This window comes from Lepisosteus platostomus, chromosome 9, assembly GCF_059453375.1.
Source record: "Lepisosteus platostomus isolate fLepPlt1 chromosome 9, fLepPlt1.hap1, whole genome shotgun sequence".
Taxonomy (NCBI): Eukaryota; Metazoa; Chordata; class Actinopteri; order Semionotiformes; family Lepisosteidae; genus Lepisosteus; species Lepisosteus platostomus.
In genome coordinates this window covers 53,588,530-53,602,686 of record NC_142619.1, presented here as the reverse complement: position 1 = coordinate 53,602,686, position 14,157 = coordinate 53,588,530, and the positions used below count along the sequence as shown (strand labels likewise).

General features: G+C 54.1%; 1 protein-coding gene across 2 annotated transcripts; it reads right to left on the bottom strand.

Annotated features, from left to right (window-relative positions):
* Window positions 1-433: 433 nt before the first annotated feature.
* On the bottom strand, window positions 434-10,495 carry LOC148655230 (mitogen-activated protein kinase 12-like). Of its 2 annotated transcripts, XM_088645595.1 has the most exons (12): window positions 9,951-10,475; window positions 8,203-8,332; window positions 7,566-7,624; window positions 6,350-6,461; window positions 6,066-6,095; window positions 5,352-5,399; window positions 5,093-5,207; window positions 4,910-4,981; window positions 4,671-4,750; window positions 3,771-3,849; window positions 3,038-3,211; window positions 434-2,230 (listed from the first exon to the last, which is right to left on the bottom strand). In XM_088645595.1, the coding sequence occupies exons 1-12, from the start codon at window positions 10,067-10,069 to the stop codon at window positions 2,163-2,165; spliced, it is 1,086 nt and encodes a 361-aa protein (XP_088501721.1). In that variant the 5' UTR covers window positions 10,070-10,475; the 3' UTR covers window positions 434-2,162. The 2 variants fall into 2 exon arrangements, with proteins under 2 accessions (XP_088501721.1, XP_088501720.1); XM_088645594.1 differs by having other exon boundaries at window positions 4,910-5,207; window positions 9,951-10,495.
* Between the last annotated feature and the right edge of the window lie 3,662 nt (window positions 10,496-14,157).

Here is a 14,157-nt window from a genome sequence, read left to right as displayed (position 1 = left end):
GCTCGTGAATTCTCAACAACACGGCGACTGTACTGTACTTTCACGGAATCCCCCGATTTCAATTCTGAATTTCTTTTTTGCGATTCAAGCAATTGATTCCGTTAGTGAAATCCTCATAACCGGTCTGTGGAAGCGGGAGCGCTGTTCCCGTTAACCCAGTCCTGGTGGCGGACGGTCCGCCCATCTACGGGAGTCCTGCCTCTGCTCTGGGAGAAGCTCATAAGCTGATCACAAGGCCAATTCGGGACTGAAAACCTCTTCCCAAACAGGCCATCCTACATCTGGGGGACCTTCACTTGAAACCTCCTTACGATCTGGTGGGGGAATGGGACAGAGGGAGGGAATTGGGGACAAAGGTTTGGAAGACAAGCAAAGACAGTGGAAAGGAGAGGGAACAATCCTACCCCCAAAAGAAACAGAACACACCAACACCTCATTTACAAAACACTCTTTATATAAAATATGAATACAGATGTTTACAGTGAGCCCAGTCCCCCTACCACCCCCCCCCCACCCCAACGATGTGTACGATCCAGAGAGGAGAGAGTGCGTCGGGGTCACAACTCCACTCGAAATGCTCTCATACAGCCAACTGGGGTCCCCGTGACCCTCCTCACCAACACCAGGGTCCCCAGTTTAAACCGGCCAGCAGCTCAGATTGAAGACGAGAGCAGCAAGCCTGAACACGAACACTCCCAAAGGCTCAAGTCAAGATGTCCGCAGGGCATCCGATATTTATCAGACCTGAAGGATACGTGGCTTTAGTTAACAAGAGGTAGCTCTGACCTGCACTCACTCTCAAAAAAAAGTGTACAATATCACAATACAGGAGCGAAGCAGCTGACGCCGTCTCTCAGCGAGGCAAGCTCACCTCAGACACCTCGTCTCTTGGCCACAAGCAAACCAGCAGCAGAGATCAGAGGCAGCTGCAGCCTGGTTAAGCTGGGCCAGAAGTACTGTTCTTTCAGCCCAGCTGTTGGACTGCAGGGCACACAAACCCAAGAGTGAAACTTCTCCACCTCCCATCCAGGCGACTGCAAGATTGCAGCACACCGACAGACAGACTTTGAAAACCTCCTTGAGAAGAAAATAATGTGAAATAAAACCCTCCAAATCTTCAAACTTTTTACATGCTATTTGCACACTTAGACACAAAGGTCACAGGTCTCCCACTCTCCCTTGCAGTTCCAGGTTTGCCCACCAGAGGGCCCACCTCCCCAGAACTGAAAGCGCAGTGAAGGGCAGCGGGGGAAAGATCGGGGCGCCCAGTTTAATCCCTGTGGATGGACAGGCTTGACGGTTTGATCCAGGGCCGTCCAATCCTGGCTTCGAAAGGCCAGAATGTGTCTCTAGCTTTTCCAGGGTGGTCCCAGAAACTGAAAAACTCAGTTAAGAGCCCAGGCAGGTCGACAGCCTGCAGAGACACCGGCCCAGCAGAGGAGAAGGACTGGAGGGCCCTGGCTTGATTAACTGAATTTAATTAAGGAGGTGGTGGGACTGAAGGCCAGTAGCGACGCAGTCTTGGCATTTCTGTGCCCCGTCTGGACACCCGGCCAGTCTGCAGCCCTCACTGACTGGAGGTGTGGCCCTGTGTCAACGCAGCAGGGCGAACGTGTAAAAACCCCAGAGGCACGGCTCTCGCATTCCCCCCTGGACAGCAAGACCCTCCACTCCTGCCCCAGCTGGGACTGCCAGGCTGAAGCGGTACACCGGCCCCGACAGACGCTGCACGCTCTCCCAGACCGACACTCGCCAACAGGCCCTCAAGCGCAGGCCTCACAGACTGCCCGGGTCCGTTCTGTTCTTTCGTCCTGCCAGAGTGGTCTGGAATTCTTGTCTCCAGAGAGCTCGCAGCCTGAATCCAAGCTGTACAAACAGCATGTGTGTGGTTTTTTTTTTTTAAAGACTTCTCCACCCAGACACAGACCCGCCATCAGTGCGCGGCGTGACATCAGCTGAAAGATGGTTTTGGACCAGTCCTCAGCTCCAGCCCGTGGCTCCCGAGAAGACCCCTCAACGCCAGCTCGCCGAGACCGCGACGCCACAGGCAGACCAACATCAAAGCTCGCTGACCCACAGCGAGACAGACGGACTGGTGGACGGAGGAATGTGGACCGGACGGACAGCTGTGGCGCCGCGTGGAGTACTCCTCTCCGGCTCCCTCAGAGCGAGGTCTCCCGGGACTCTGGTGCCGTGGGCTGGAAGGACAGGATCTCTGTGAAGGTGTGGCCTGGAGAGAGAGAGAGAGAGAGAGAGAGCGCGACACAGGGATGAGACAAAGAACAGGCTGCAGGAGTCCCCCTCCTCCACTCTTCCTCCCCCCGCCCTCCTCCTCCTCCTCCTCCTCCTCTCTCCCGCCCCCTCCACTCTCCCTCCCCTCCTCTCCCCCGCCCTCCTCCTCCTCCCTCCACTCTTCCTCTCCCCCGCCCTCCTCCTCTCTCCACTCCTCCTCTCCCCCGCCCTCCTCCTCTCTCCACTCTCCCTCCCCTCCAGTCCCCCGCCCTCCTCATCCTCCACTCTCCCTCCCCTCCTCATCCTCCACTCTCCCTCCCCTCCAGTCCCCCGCCCTCCCCCTCCCCCTCCCTCCACTCCTCCGCCCTCCTCCTCTCTCCACTCTTCCTCTCCCCCGCCCTCCTCCTCCTCCTCCTCCCTCCACTCTTCCTCTCCCCCGCCCTCCTCCTCCTCCTCCCTCCACTCTTCCTCTCCCCCGCCCTCCTCCTCCTCCTCCCTCCACTCTTCCTCTCCCCCGCCCTCCTCCTCCTCCTCCCTCCACTCTTCCTCTCCCCCGCCCTCCTCCTCCTCCCCCTCCTCCCTCCACTCTTCCTCTCCCCCGCCCTCCTCCTCCTCCCCCTCCTCCCTCCACTCTTCCTCTCCCCCGCCCTCCTCCTCCTCCCCCTCCTCCCTCCACTCTTCCTCTCCCCCGCCCTCCTCCTCCTCCCCCTCCTCCTCCCTCCACTCTTCCTCTCCCACGCCCTCCTCCTCCTCCCCCTCCCTCCGCTCTTCCTCCCCTCCAGTCCCCCGCCCTCCTCCTCCTCACGTTTCCACTGCTCCAGCGGCAGCTCTGCGTTGTCCAGGGAGTTGTCAAAGGGCTGGGCCTCCGTCTCCTCCTCCGGCTCGCGGAAGTCGGCGAAGTAGGGGTGACCCAGGGCCTCGGCCGCGCTGATGCGGCGCTCGGGGTCCAGCACCAGCATCTGCTCCAGGATGGAGACGGCTGCCGGGGAGCCCAGGAACACGTCACACTTGCTCACACTTGCTCACACTTGCTCACACACGCCCCCAGCAGGGTCACGTAGGCTGCGCAGGTGCCAGCCCTGTGGGTGCTGCGGGTGCTCAAGCACCCCGATATTTTGTTGTTAAAGCAGAGGGGTGCACGTGTTCGGGATGACCGCCCCTCCGCAGTGCTCGAGTAATTATCGGGTCTTGTCCCGGATCCCACAGTCTGTCTGTCCGACTGATCGCCCATTCCGATTCAGCCCGGCTGTCGATGAGCGAGGCCATTGTAACGAAACCCCACTGTGTATCCCATTCTACAGAAACTCCACCACTCTCTCCAACTATCTCCCCCGTATGCACACAGACGCCCCACCGCCTGGGGAAGCACCCAGTGTTTGACCGTCTGAACTGAACAGAGCACAGATTGTAAACAGTCTGGGTGGCCCTGCTCAAAATTCAGACGGTGGCAGTGCAGCACAAGGGTATTTGTGCTACACAGATACGCGCTCCTAGCAAACATCTGGTGTTATTTAGAGAACTTTAAGCCCATTCATTACCTTGGGGGTTAGCCGAGCTGAACAGGGCCTGCAGGTCTTTCTTCTGCACCTTGGGGAGACTCTTGATGTAGTTTTTGGCCTGAGGAGAGAAGGGGAGCAGGGTTGAGAGTCTGAAGCGCCAGTGCAGGCCGTGTTCCAGAGTCACTTTGCTCTGGCCGCTTCAGAGCTCGGGAGCGAAGCAGGGCCGGGCCTCAGAGACCTCGGAAGGAAAGAATCAGATGGCACCAGTATCGAGACCAGGCACACTGTGCTGGAGGAAACAGTCCCTCAGATGAGGTATTAAACCAGTGTTCGACGGCCCGGACACCACTCTTTAGAGTACTGCTTCTAAAGAGTAGGGGCATTAACCCCAATATATAATCCACTCTGGTCCTGCCCAGTCTGGTCTCCCAGAGGTTCCCCTCACGTCTCCCGATGGGCTGTGCAGCAGGGCTGCAGGTGCCGAATGGCCGCCCCGCGTCACCCGGTTGGCGCAGGAGGCAGTGGGTCCCCTGGTGTATGGGGGGCCGCTCTTCGGGGTCCTTCGGGAGAGAGTGCGTCTCACCCATGCAGTAACCCTGCCGTCTCCGTGTCTCTGGAGCTTATGAAGCCAACCCACGTGCTGAAAACTGCTCTTCGGAGCAACAGTGCAAAACTGGACCATGGAGAATAACCCCCATGTACTACAGCAGCACACACAAGAGGGCGCCACATCTGCCGATGTCCCCCCCCAGACACACTCGGGTATACAGTGATATCAGTTCTTTTTTGGGCGTGTTGTCTTCATCAATGGGAACACATTCCTATGCCCCATTCGTAGGTACAATAAATATAATTTCTCCATAGCGTGCATGTTTCACAACACTTGTTTGAACAGAACAGCTAATGGTCAATATCCCGTGTATCTTCACTGCAACTCACTTCCTGGCTCTGCAGTTTGCCGACGAAGTCCTGGGTGGGCGTGCCCGTGACCTTCATTATTTCTGTCAGCTGGTCCAAGTCTGCGGTGCTAGAGTCAAGGGTCAAAGGTCACAGCACTGAACACGTCTCCAGCACGAAGTTCTAGCGACAAGCACGCAGAGCAGACAGTACAGTCAACAACGCACTCGGCGCTATACGAGAGAGCAGAGCACGGCAGCAGTCAACAGCTTAAAGGATACGATCGTTGCCCTTGAAGAGGGGTTTTCCTGAGATCATCTCCGCCATGATACAACCCACTGACCAGATATCCACTGGAGAGAAAGAGGGGAAGCAGGGGTTAGAGACGTGAGCCTGATCGCTGCAGTACGACTGCCCGCCCCTCTCTTCAGCGTGTTTAGGGCACGCCTGTCCGTCCGTGTTACCTGTCTGCGTGTAGTGCATCCAGTTCAGAATGACCTCCGGCGCCCTGTACCAGCGGGTCACCACGTAGCCCGTCATCTCGCTGTCCGTCTGCCGAGCCAACCCAAAATCCAGGATCTGGGGGGAGGGGAGAGGTTTGGGAATTCTGCAGAGGTTAAATCACACCGTTGTGGCCACTGGCGGCAGCAGGTGTGGAGGTGGAAAAAGGGGCCGAGACAGAAAACGGACACGGCCGGGCGGAGGCACCCCAGAGCGTCTCACCTTCAGCTCGCAGTCCTGGTTGACGGCCAGGTTCCCCGGTTTGAGATCCTGGGGGGGGGAGAACAGCAGGTCAGGTACCAGGACAGCTACACGCACACAGAGCAACAGAACGAGCTGCGCATCCAGCCCTGCCGCTGCAGACGGCGAGCGCCGAGCGAGAGGCCCTGCCGGCGTCCGTCCTCTGTCGGACAGCGAGCCCACGACCCCACGACCCCCGCAGAGCTGCTCTCCGTCTGCAACGGCTGGACCTGCCTGCCACAGTGCGGCGCCCGCCCTGAAAACACTTGGGTCTCCATTGGGCATACAGAGCAAAACCAGGACAGAAAATCACTGTTGAAAAAAAGAAGAAAGAGAGCACAACGTTTCGGCCGTGGAGCCTTCTTCAGGTGTGAGAGAGACAGGGCAGTAGGCAAAAGTCACTTTTGCCTACTGCCCTGTCTCTCTCACACCTGAAGAAGGCTCCACGGCCGAAACGTTGTGCTCTCTTTCTTCTTTTTTTCAGCATGGAATAAACCTACTACTTGTTCCTTTGCAGCCTACGCGTCCTGATGCAGCTACCCACCAGAAAATCACTGTGATCAGTTGCCTGTAAGCACCTCTACAAAATGTCCCTCGGAGCCTTTTTAAACCTGTGCCCTGCAGGCTGATGCCGAGCTAGTGCTCCGCGGACAGCTGAACAAAATCTCCCTGCGATACCCCCCCCGCCCCACTCACCCTGTGGATGATTCCTGCCGAGTGGATGTACTGTGGAGGGAAAGGGACACTGTTAAAGGAACCTGCATGAACGATGGGCATCTGGGCACACACTGCCTGTCTTATTCTACCCAGTGACCGCAGACGCACACGCAGACGCACACGCAGACGCACACGCAGACGCACACGCAGACGCACACCCAGACGCACACCCAGACGCACACCCAGACGCAGACGCACACGCAGACGCACACGCAGACGCACACGCAGACGCACACGCAGACGCACACGCAGACTGGACCGACCTTGAGCCCCTTCAGAATCTGGTAGACCAGGAACTGCACGCGCTCCTCGGACAGCCGGTCCATCTTCATCAGCTTCCCCAGGTCAGTGCCCATGAAGGGCATCACCAGGTAGCTGGGAGAGAGGGAAGCAGGTTGTACGTGCTGCTGTGCTTTTATGAGGAATGGTTTTTAGTCGGACGTCATTTCAAATGTTAACGCACAAGGAATCATCTCACTATGGGACTTTAGTCCCAGAGGACTAGCATGGCACGTTTTCATTATAACCTGGTTCTATACCAAAAAACGGTCATTGTAGTCTTAAATCTGGTGTCCTCCTTCCTGATCCCGGAGGACTGGTGTCCCTGCGGATCTTCCAGGTCTCTTTGAAGCAGCAGCACGTCAAGAGCTGGGAGGAGCTGTTAAACTGGTCCAGTTGAGCCAATTATGAGCCGATTCCGGTGGTCAAGCACCCATCTGGACTGACACACCGACCCTCCAGGACAAGGACTGGGGACTTGCCTCTTATCTCAAAAACCCGCAGGAACACGAGCCTCCCAGAACTGGAACCCTGAACGCCACGTGGAAGAGCAGAAGTTCCCAAGCTGTGCGACTAAAGCAGAGCTCAGCGTGCCAAGCAAGTTCCACCCCCCCTGTGAAATCTAGACCATGTAACTCTCTCTCTCAGGGCAGGGGCTTGGCCTCCTGGCACAGCGGAGCTATCTGGGGTCTCGGCTGGCACGACGCCGAACCCGAGAGCCCGCGAGCGACAGGGAGAGCCCCACAAGGGCAGCAGCTCGCCCGTGTCTGGAGAAGCGCGCCGTGTGAGGCGGGAGCCGTCCACACTGCCCATCAAGACCCGCACGTCTGCGGAAGGGCCAACAGAGCGCCAGCGTATGGGGTTAAAAAGCACAGAACTTAAATCAAGAGACGCCGGGTTAAAATTTCACAATGCGCAGGAAAATCTAGTTTCGAATACCGAGTACAGGTGGGGCCTCCCCATAAAAAAAAAAGAGGTTACTACAGTGAGAACTCAACCAAGTGCCCGAAATCCTTGGGGAGTACACACTGCAGAACAGGAGACACTTCTTTATGCAAAGAGTTGTGGGAGTATGCAACAGTCTACACAGCCACGTTGTTGAAACCAACACCCCGTTTTCTTTCAAGAAAGATCTGTAAGCTTTCCAACGGCCTGAAGACCCGTGGACAAATCTCACTGTGGAAACCTGGGGACACTCACAAGTCCTGGAATCTGTCCAGAGAGATGTCTGGAGTGAACACATCCAGCAGGCCAATCACCTGTGGGGAGACAGAGAGAAGAGTCACTGTCCCGCTCAGCACGGGGAGTAACACCACATCGCACCTGCCCCCCTACCCACTGGCTAGGGTGAAGAGACCCTTCCAGTCACCACCCACTTTTCATTACCCACAGCTCTCCAGGACTGGCTAATCAAGCAGTGAGTTCTTCCAAAGGCATGGCTGAAGAGAGTGGAGGAAAAACACAGGACAGGAGCACAGAGCAAGCAGGGTCACCAATGAGATCTTCCCTCTCCTTGCCAGTTTATAGGGAAGACTATATTTCTCCATGGGTGGCATGGTGCTGCTGCCTCACAGTACCAGGCTCCTGGTTCAATTCCTGGGGTGCTGTCCGTGTGGACAAAAATATACTCGTAGGTTAAGTGGCTTCTGGGACAACTGGCCCTGGTGTGAGAGCGTGTTTGGGCTGTGCGTGTCCTGTGACGGGCTGGGAGTACCCTGCCTTGTGCCCACTGCTTGCTGGGATAGGCTCCGGCCCCCTTGCCGCCCTGAAGTGGATGAAAACGGCGGCCAGCCGGCAGGACCAGTCTGGCGGGAGGCTCGGAGAGAGCCGTACTCACGTTGTCGTGCTTCATGTGCTTGAGCAGCTTCAGCTCCCTGTAGGCCCGCTTGGCGAAGAGCTCGGACTGGAAGGGCCGGTACAGCTTCTTGATGGCCACGCGCGTCCCGGTCCGCCGGTCCCCGGCCGAGCTGCAAGGGGCAGAGCCGCAGAGGGACCGTCACACAACCGGCGGACCGCGGGAGGGCGAGAACAGGCCCGTGAGACACCCGCAGTGCAGGGCAGCGGAGGTATCCGGGCTAGGAGCCGCTGTCTCGGCGTGCGCCGGCGGCGGAGGAGCAGCGCACGGCCGTTGGCGCGGACAAGCGGGAAGGAGAAGGAACACCTTCTTCCAGACGCGGCTCCACGGCCGAAACACTGTGCTTTGGCAACTAGTCCGCGCCGAGTGAGCCAGGGTTTAATAACAGGTCAGAGATTAATAACACAGCCCCATTAATCCCCATCTGTGAACTGGCTTCATCACTCTGCTCTCCTCCCCACTGAGAGCTGGTGTGTGGGGAGTGTACTGGAGCACTATGGCTGCTGTGACATCATCCAGGTGGGGCTGCACACTGGTGGTGGTGGAGGGGATCCCCATTACCTGTAAAGCGCTTTGAGTGGAGTGTCCAGAAAAGCACTATATAAGTGTAAGCAATTATAATTATTATAATTATTGTTTTAAGCAGCTGAGGGCATGCAGACTTAACGCTCTGGAAACAGAACACCAACGAAGGCCTCGAAAATGTTATTAAAACTCGTAAAACTTACAGAGCTCTAATGAACCTATACTATCTGGTTATGTATGGTGGGGATACCGCACTCTTGTTCTTACCAGTAGGAACTTCACAAGAACTCCTCGATAACTACTTTTGACCCCCAGATTCACACCTGTTGATTCTCCCAACCTGAGCGAAGGTGCGACAGATAAGCGATGTGTGAATGACCTTTCCTGCGGGCAGGGCGGGTGACGTCACCGGCCTGGCGTTGCCGGGAACCGGCGGTGTTTGACCGATCAGATCGTCGAGCGCATTGCTGCGACGCCGCAGTTTGAAAACGGGTTGCTTCAGGAAATTTCGCAGCCCCTTGTGGTCTTGTCCTACTTCCGAGTGCTTTTATAGCTCCGCGTGGTGGGTGAACGACGCTCGGGGGCTTGTAAAAGTGCACTCGTGTTTTTTTTTCCCCCCCTTCCACTGAGCCGAAAGGGAGACGTTTAAGGACACCCTGCCTCCACCGGGCCAAGTTATTAACCACACCTCCTCCTCCGCTTGCAAGTCCTGACAGAGAGGAGCAGGGGAGTGCCAGACGGACACTCGGCAGCTAGCGTTCATTTCCTAACCCGGAAGACAACTGGTTTTCCACCGTCCACTCGGGCACAACTGTACAAACTTCTGCCTGTGCTCTGCACAGACACGGAGAGGCTGAAATAGACCGTGCTTTCGTTGCTCGGTGCGGGCGTCTGAAACACCCGGACCTGCACGGTCGCTTCGCTCAGATGTGAGCTGCTAGGCAGGGGAGGCAGCCGAGAGGCTGCCGGAGAGATGAGAGAGAGCGAAAGGAGGAAGTAAGAACGCAAATATACATTGCGGGCTGAGCAAATAGACCGGCTCGGGCTTTCTATTGTTCCCTTGCTAATTCAGACTCGGCGCCCTCCTTCTCCTGTGTCTGCGCGTCCCCGAAACCGGCGAGACAACTCCACAAACTCCGTGGGCGGCCGCCCCGCGGGACAAACTGGCGACAGATGTGTTTCTATGAACCCCAGGCGAGCCTCACCACACAGTGCCGTACGCCCCCGTGCCCACGGGCTTCAGCTCCCGGTACCGCTCGGGCACTTCCCACACCGTCTTGTTCACGTCCTGCCGGTAGTATCCGGGTCTGGTCCGGGTCGTCATTCTCCGACCGGTGAAGAAGCCGAGCTTGACCGCACGCCGGTCCCTCCGATGCGCTCTCTCTCTCTCTCTCTGTCGCTCGCAGCCTCCGGAGCGCAGCGCCCCTCTCTCTCTTCCCCCGTCACTCAGTCAGCGAGTGCGGCGTGTGCGTGTGTGTGTGTGTGTTTGTCTGTCTGGTCGCCCTCCCGTCTCCACGATCCCCTCCTCTCAGAGACGCTCTTCCTGTATTGCGCGCTCGGCTCTGCGCCTCCGCGGCGCACAGGTCTGTTGCCCCAAACAGACTCGTGTTTCTTTTTCCCTCGCCCCCGGTAAGAGGGCAGGTGTGATCCGCACCGTCTGACGGCAACTCACCCTGGAGCCGGAATGAGAAACATTCCTCACACACACACGCCTTGAAAGTACTGAAACGAGGCTAGTACACACATCATCCTCAAGCTCTTGGTATGTAGTACAAGCTATTCAGTTCCAAAGGCCACAACCCACCTGAATCAATTAGCGCATCCACGGACTTTAAACCAGAAACCTGCTTCCTCCTTGCGTTATCTGACTCCTTACCTCCAGCCACCTAAGACACCACTTAACCTTTTACTATAAATCCTAACGTTGTTTAGTTGCCTTTTTTTGTGCTCCTCCGCATTGCGCAAGATGAAAAGGAAGTATCAACAACACAGACTTCGTTCATGAGCCGTTTCTTCAAACTCCGCTTCTCTCATTTTATTTGTAGAGTTTGATGTCTTGGCGTCGTGTACATTGGGCAACGCGCTGCTCTCGCCTATATTACAACCATAACCCCACCAGCCAGGCCTTTTCCAAGTTACAGGATTTCAAAACTAAAGCTTTCGCATTTTCTTTTTTGACCTCTACAGGGTTTACTGATCCACCTGTTTTTTTTTAACTTATCTGTAAACTTGTCTAGTTACTAACTGAACAAGAACATAGATTATGGGTACACCTTAAGCAGAGCAGTGGATACAGATCGCTGTGGCGCCCTCACTAATTACTCCCCCAGGATAACACCAAAGCCTTCTTTTCTCCATGAGGAATCCCGAAGCACCTTACATAAAGGAGAGAACCCAGATCATCCAGCCCTGGGTAACACACAGCAGCCACACCGCACAGCTGGCCAGGGAGAGAAATTGTGTGAGCAGAGGGCCTCTGACAGGCCGCCTTGCTCTAAGGCCAGCAGCATGGAGCCTCACTGTCCTGTCACTGATGTGGGCACTGGGTCTGCCGGCACTTTCTGCAGCAGTACGGGTGGCAGATCTGAAACGATCTCTCAGATGGACCAGTCTGATGTGTCGGTCCTGCTCTGGTGTGGTCACTCGAGGGCGACCGGATCTTGGATGGTCATCTGTCCTGCTGGTCTGCTGGAACCTTCTCTGCAGTTTGGACACAGTGGAGTGGCTTCCTCCATAGTGTCTGGCAACGCTGGCACATGACATGCCTGCCTGCAGCATGCCAATGGCCCTCTCCCTTGCTTCTGGTGACATTCAAGGCATTATGGAATGCACAGAAAACTGACTAAGTCTGGCCTTTTTCTTGCAGTGACCTAAGCTTTGAATTAAGGCCTTTTTAAAGGTGACCTGATCAGGCATTGTTCCACCTGGACCTCGCTGGGTAAAAGTGCACCTAACAAACTTTCGTGTGACTGGCAAGTTGCAATGCCTCACTGCACAAGCTGTATTGCTGGTCAGAGGGCTTAAAACAAATTGACAACGTTTTGTGAAAGTACATAAGCTATAACTATAGTATTCTCATTCCAGAAAATGTTGCGTTTCTTTTTTCCATCATTATATATATACACTATATGTTTACTTGCTCTTTTGAATTATTTTTTTATCATTGTAATAAGCACAGTCAATGAAAAATATACCTGTGCCTCTTATCATGAATACACAAACTCTTTATTTCATGTGTCATAAACATACTGCATCAAATTTGCTAAAACATACAAAACACAAACCCATTATAAGCAGTGGACCTACCCCTATAGGGCACCATTGCTATTCCTGAATCTCGAACCCATGTAATATTTAACTATTTGTGCATTTCATCGTCATTACGGGGAAAGTCCAGTAGTTCTGATTTTACAGACTGTTTCGGTCCGTTAAAGCGAAGCTCATCATACCAAGGATGTACTGTAATGATAACCCTCAGTCACAACTTTTTACAACAGTGTTGCACAAGGCTGAAATGTCTGAAAACGCCTGGGATCCACACAAAGAAAAGACAGCAAGTGAGAGGTGGAGGGCACTCGGCCCATCTTGCTCATGTGGTAGTTCGGTGGTTAAGTGAATCTAAAATGAATGCCAGATCTTTTTTGGAGGAGCCCAGCAGTTGGGCCTGATTCACCTGACTGTTCACAACTCTGTGTGTGAAGAAGTGTTTCCTCCTCTCTGTCCTATATTAATTCCCTTTTAGAATCCCGACTGTAAATCCCTTGTTCCCTGTTGCCCTATTGAGTGTGAAACAGTACCCTGGACTCTGTACCCCTTAGGATCTTGTATGCTTGGTTTAGATCCGTTCTGGATTGAAGAGATTAACTGCAGCTCCTTTAATCTGCCCATATACAGCCATACCGTGACACAAGGACACATTATTGTTGCTCCTCTTGTTGCCAACTCTTTCTAAGGCTATAATATCCTTTTTGATGGTGGACTGAACACTATACTTTGTCTCAGATCTTACAATTTCACCGCCAGGCTTGGACCAGCAGTGAAAACATGATTATTGGCACAGTCAAATGAAATGTATGCTAATGGCAATTTGATTTTCAGATCAAGAGGTTAATATGAGGCAAAAGTATAGTTTCCAATTTTGTTTCAGAGTATTATTTTGCATACAGGTTTAGCCATGTTGGAACATTATGTTAAAACTCCCAATTTCAGACAAGCGTAAGTACTGGGACAAATGCCTGATGGATGTTTCCGTTCTACTTGTTAAAACGCAGTGGAGCTGTCAATATATATCCTTGGTTCCAGTCTTCCGAGTTTACTTTTTGGACCTGCCCCTTGAGTTAAATCAAGATGAAGACCAGGGAGTTGTCACCTCAAGCAACAGTGAAGATGAGATCAGAAAATTCCAACTACAACCAACACGTTGACTGCCCCACCAGGGGAAACAACACACTTGACCTTGTTTATACCAATGTACCCGGTGCTTACAAAGCAGTACCTCACCCCCCTCTTGGACAATCTGACCACATCTCCCTGTTCCTACTCCCAGCCTACAGACGCACCAAGGCTCCAGTTATAACTGTAACAACATGGACCAAAAAGGCAGAATCAATGCTTCAGGACTGTTTCGAGTGCACAGACTGGAGTGTGTTCAAAGATGCAGCCTCCCATGGATCCCACACCGATATTGACATGTATGCATCAGCAGTCACTAGCTACATCAGCAAACGTGCTGATGATGTGGTGAGCGTTAAAAAGATACGCAAACTCCTGAATCAAAAACCTTGGATGAACACTGAGATCCGCTCCCTGCTCAAAGCCCGTGATGCAGCCTTCAAATCTGGCAATGAGGAAGAACTGAGAGGGGCTAGGAAAAAATTAAGAGCTGGCATAAAATCTGCCAAGAAACAGTACAAATCCCAGATAGAACACCACTACAACACCAACACCCACGACACATGTGGCAAGCACTCTAAAGAGAGCGGGCATTGCTAAATCAACAGTATGAAATGTCTTGAATTACTCCTAGAGGAGTAAGCAATCAGCGGAGACCAGGTCATCCAAGGAAGAAGAAACCTTAGGGCTATGAAGTAAAACCCCATAAGTCAATCTCTAGAGAGCAGGGATGCAGGCATCTTAATTCACTGCGCACTACACTGCCAGTAGCAAACCTCTCATCGCCGCTAAAAACAGCGAGGCCAGACCAGAATTCGCAAAGAAGTAGAAAGATGAGCCACAACAGTACTGGAACTAGAGTTTTATGGACAAACGAGATGAAGATAAACCTGTATCAAAGTGTGGAGCAAGAGAGGAACTGTGAGTTCCTCAGCACATCACCTCACTTTGAAGCATGATGGTGGTGGTGTCACGGCTCGGGCAGGACTCCAGGGCTGGCTCGCTGAATCGGAATCAGTT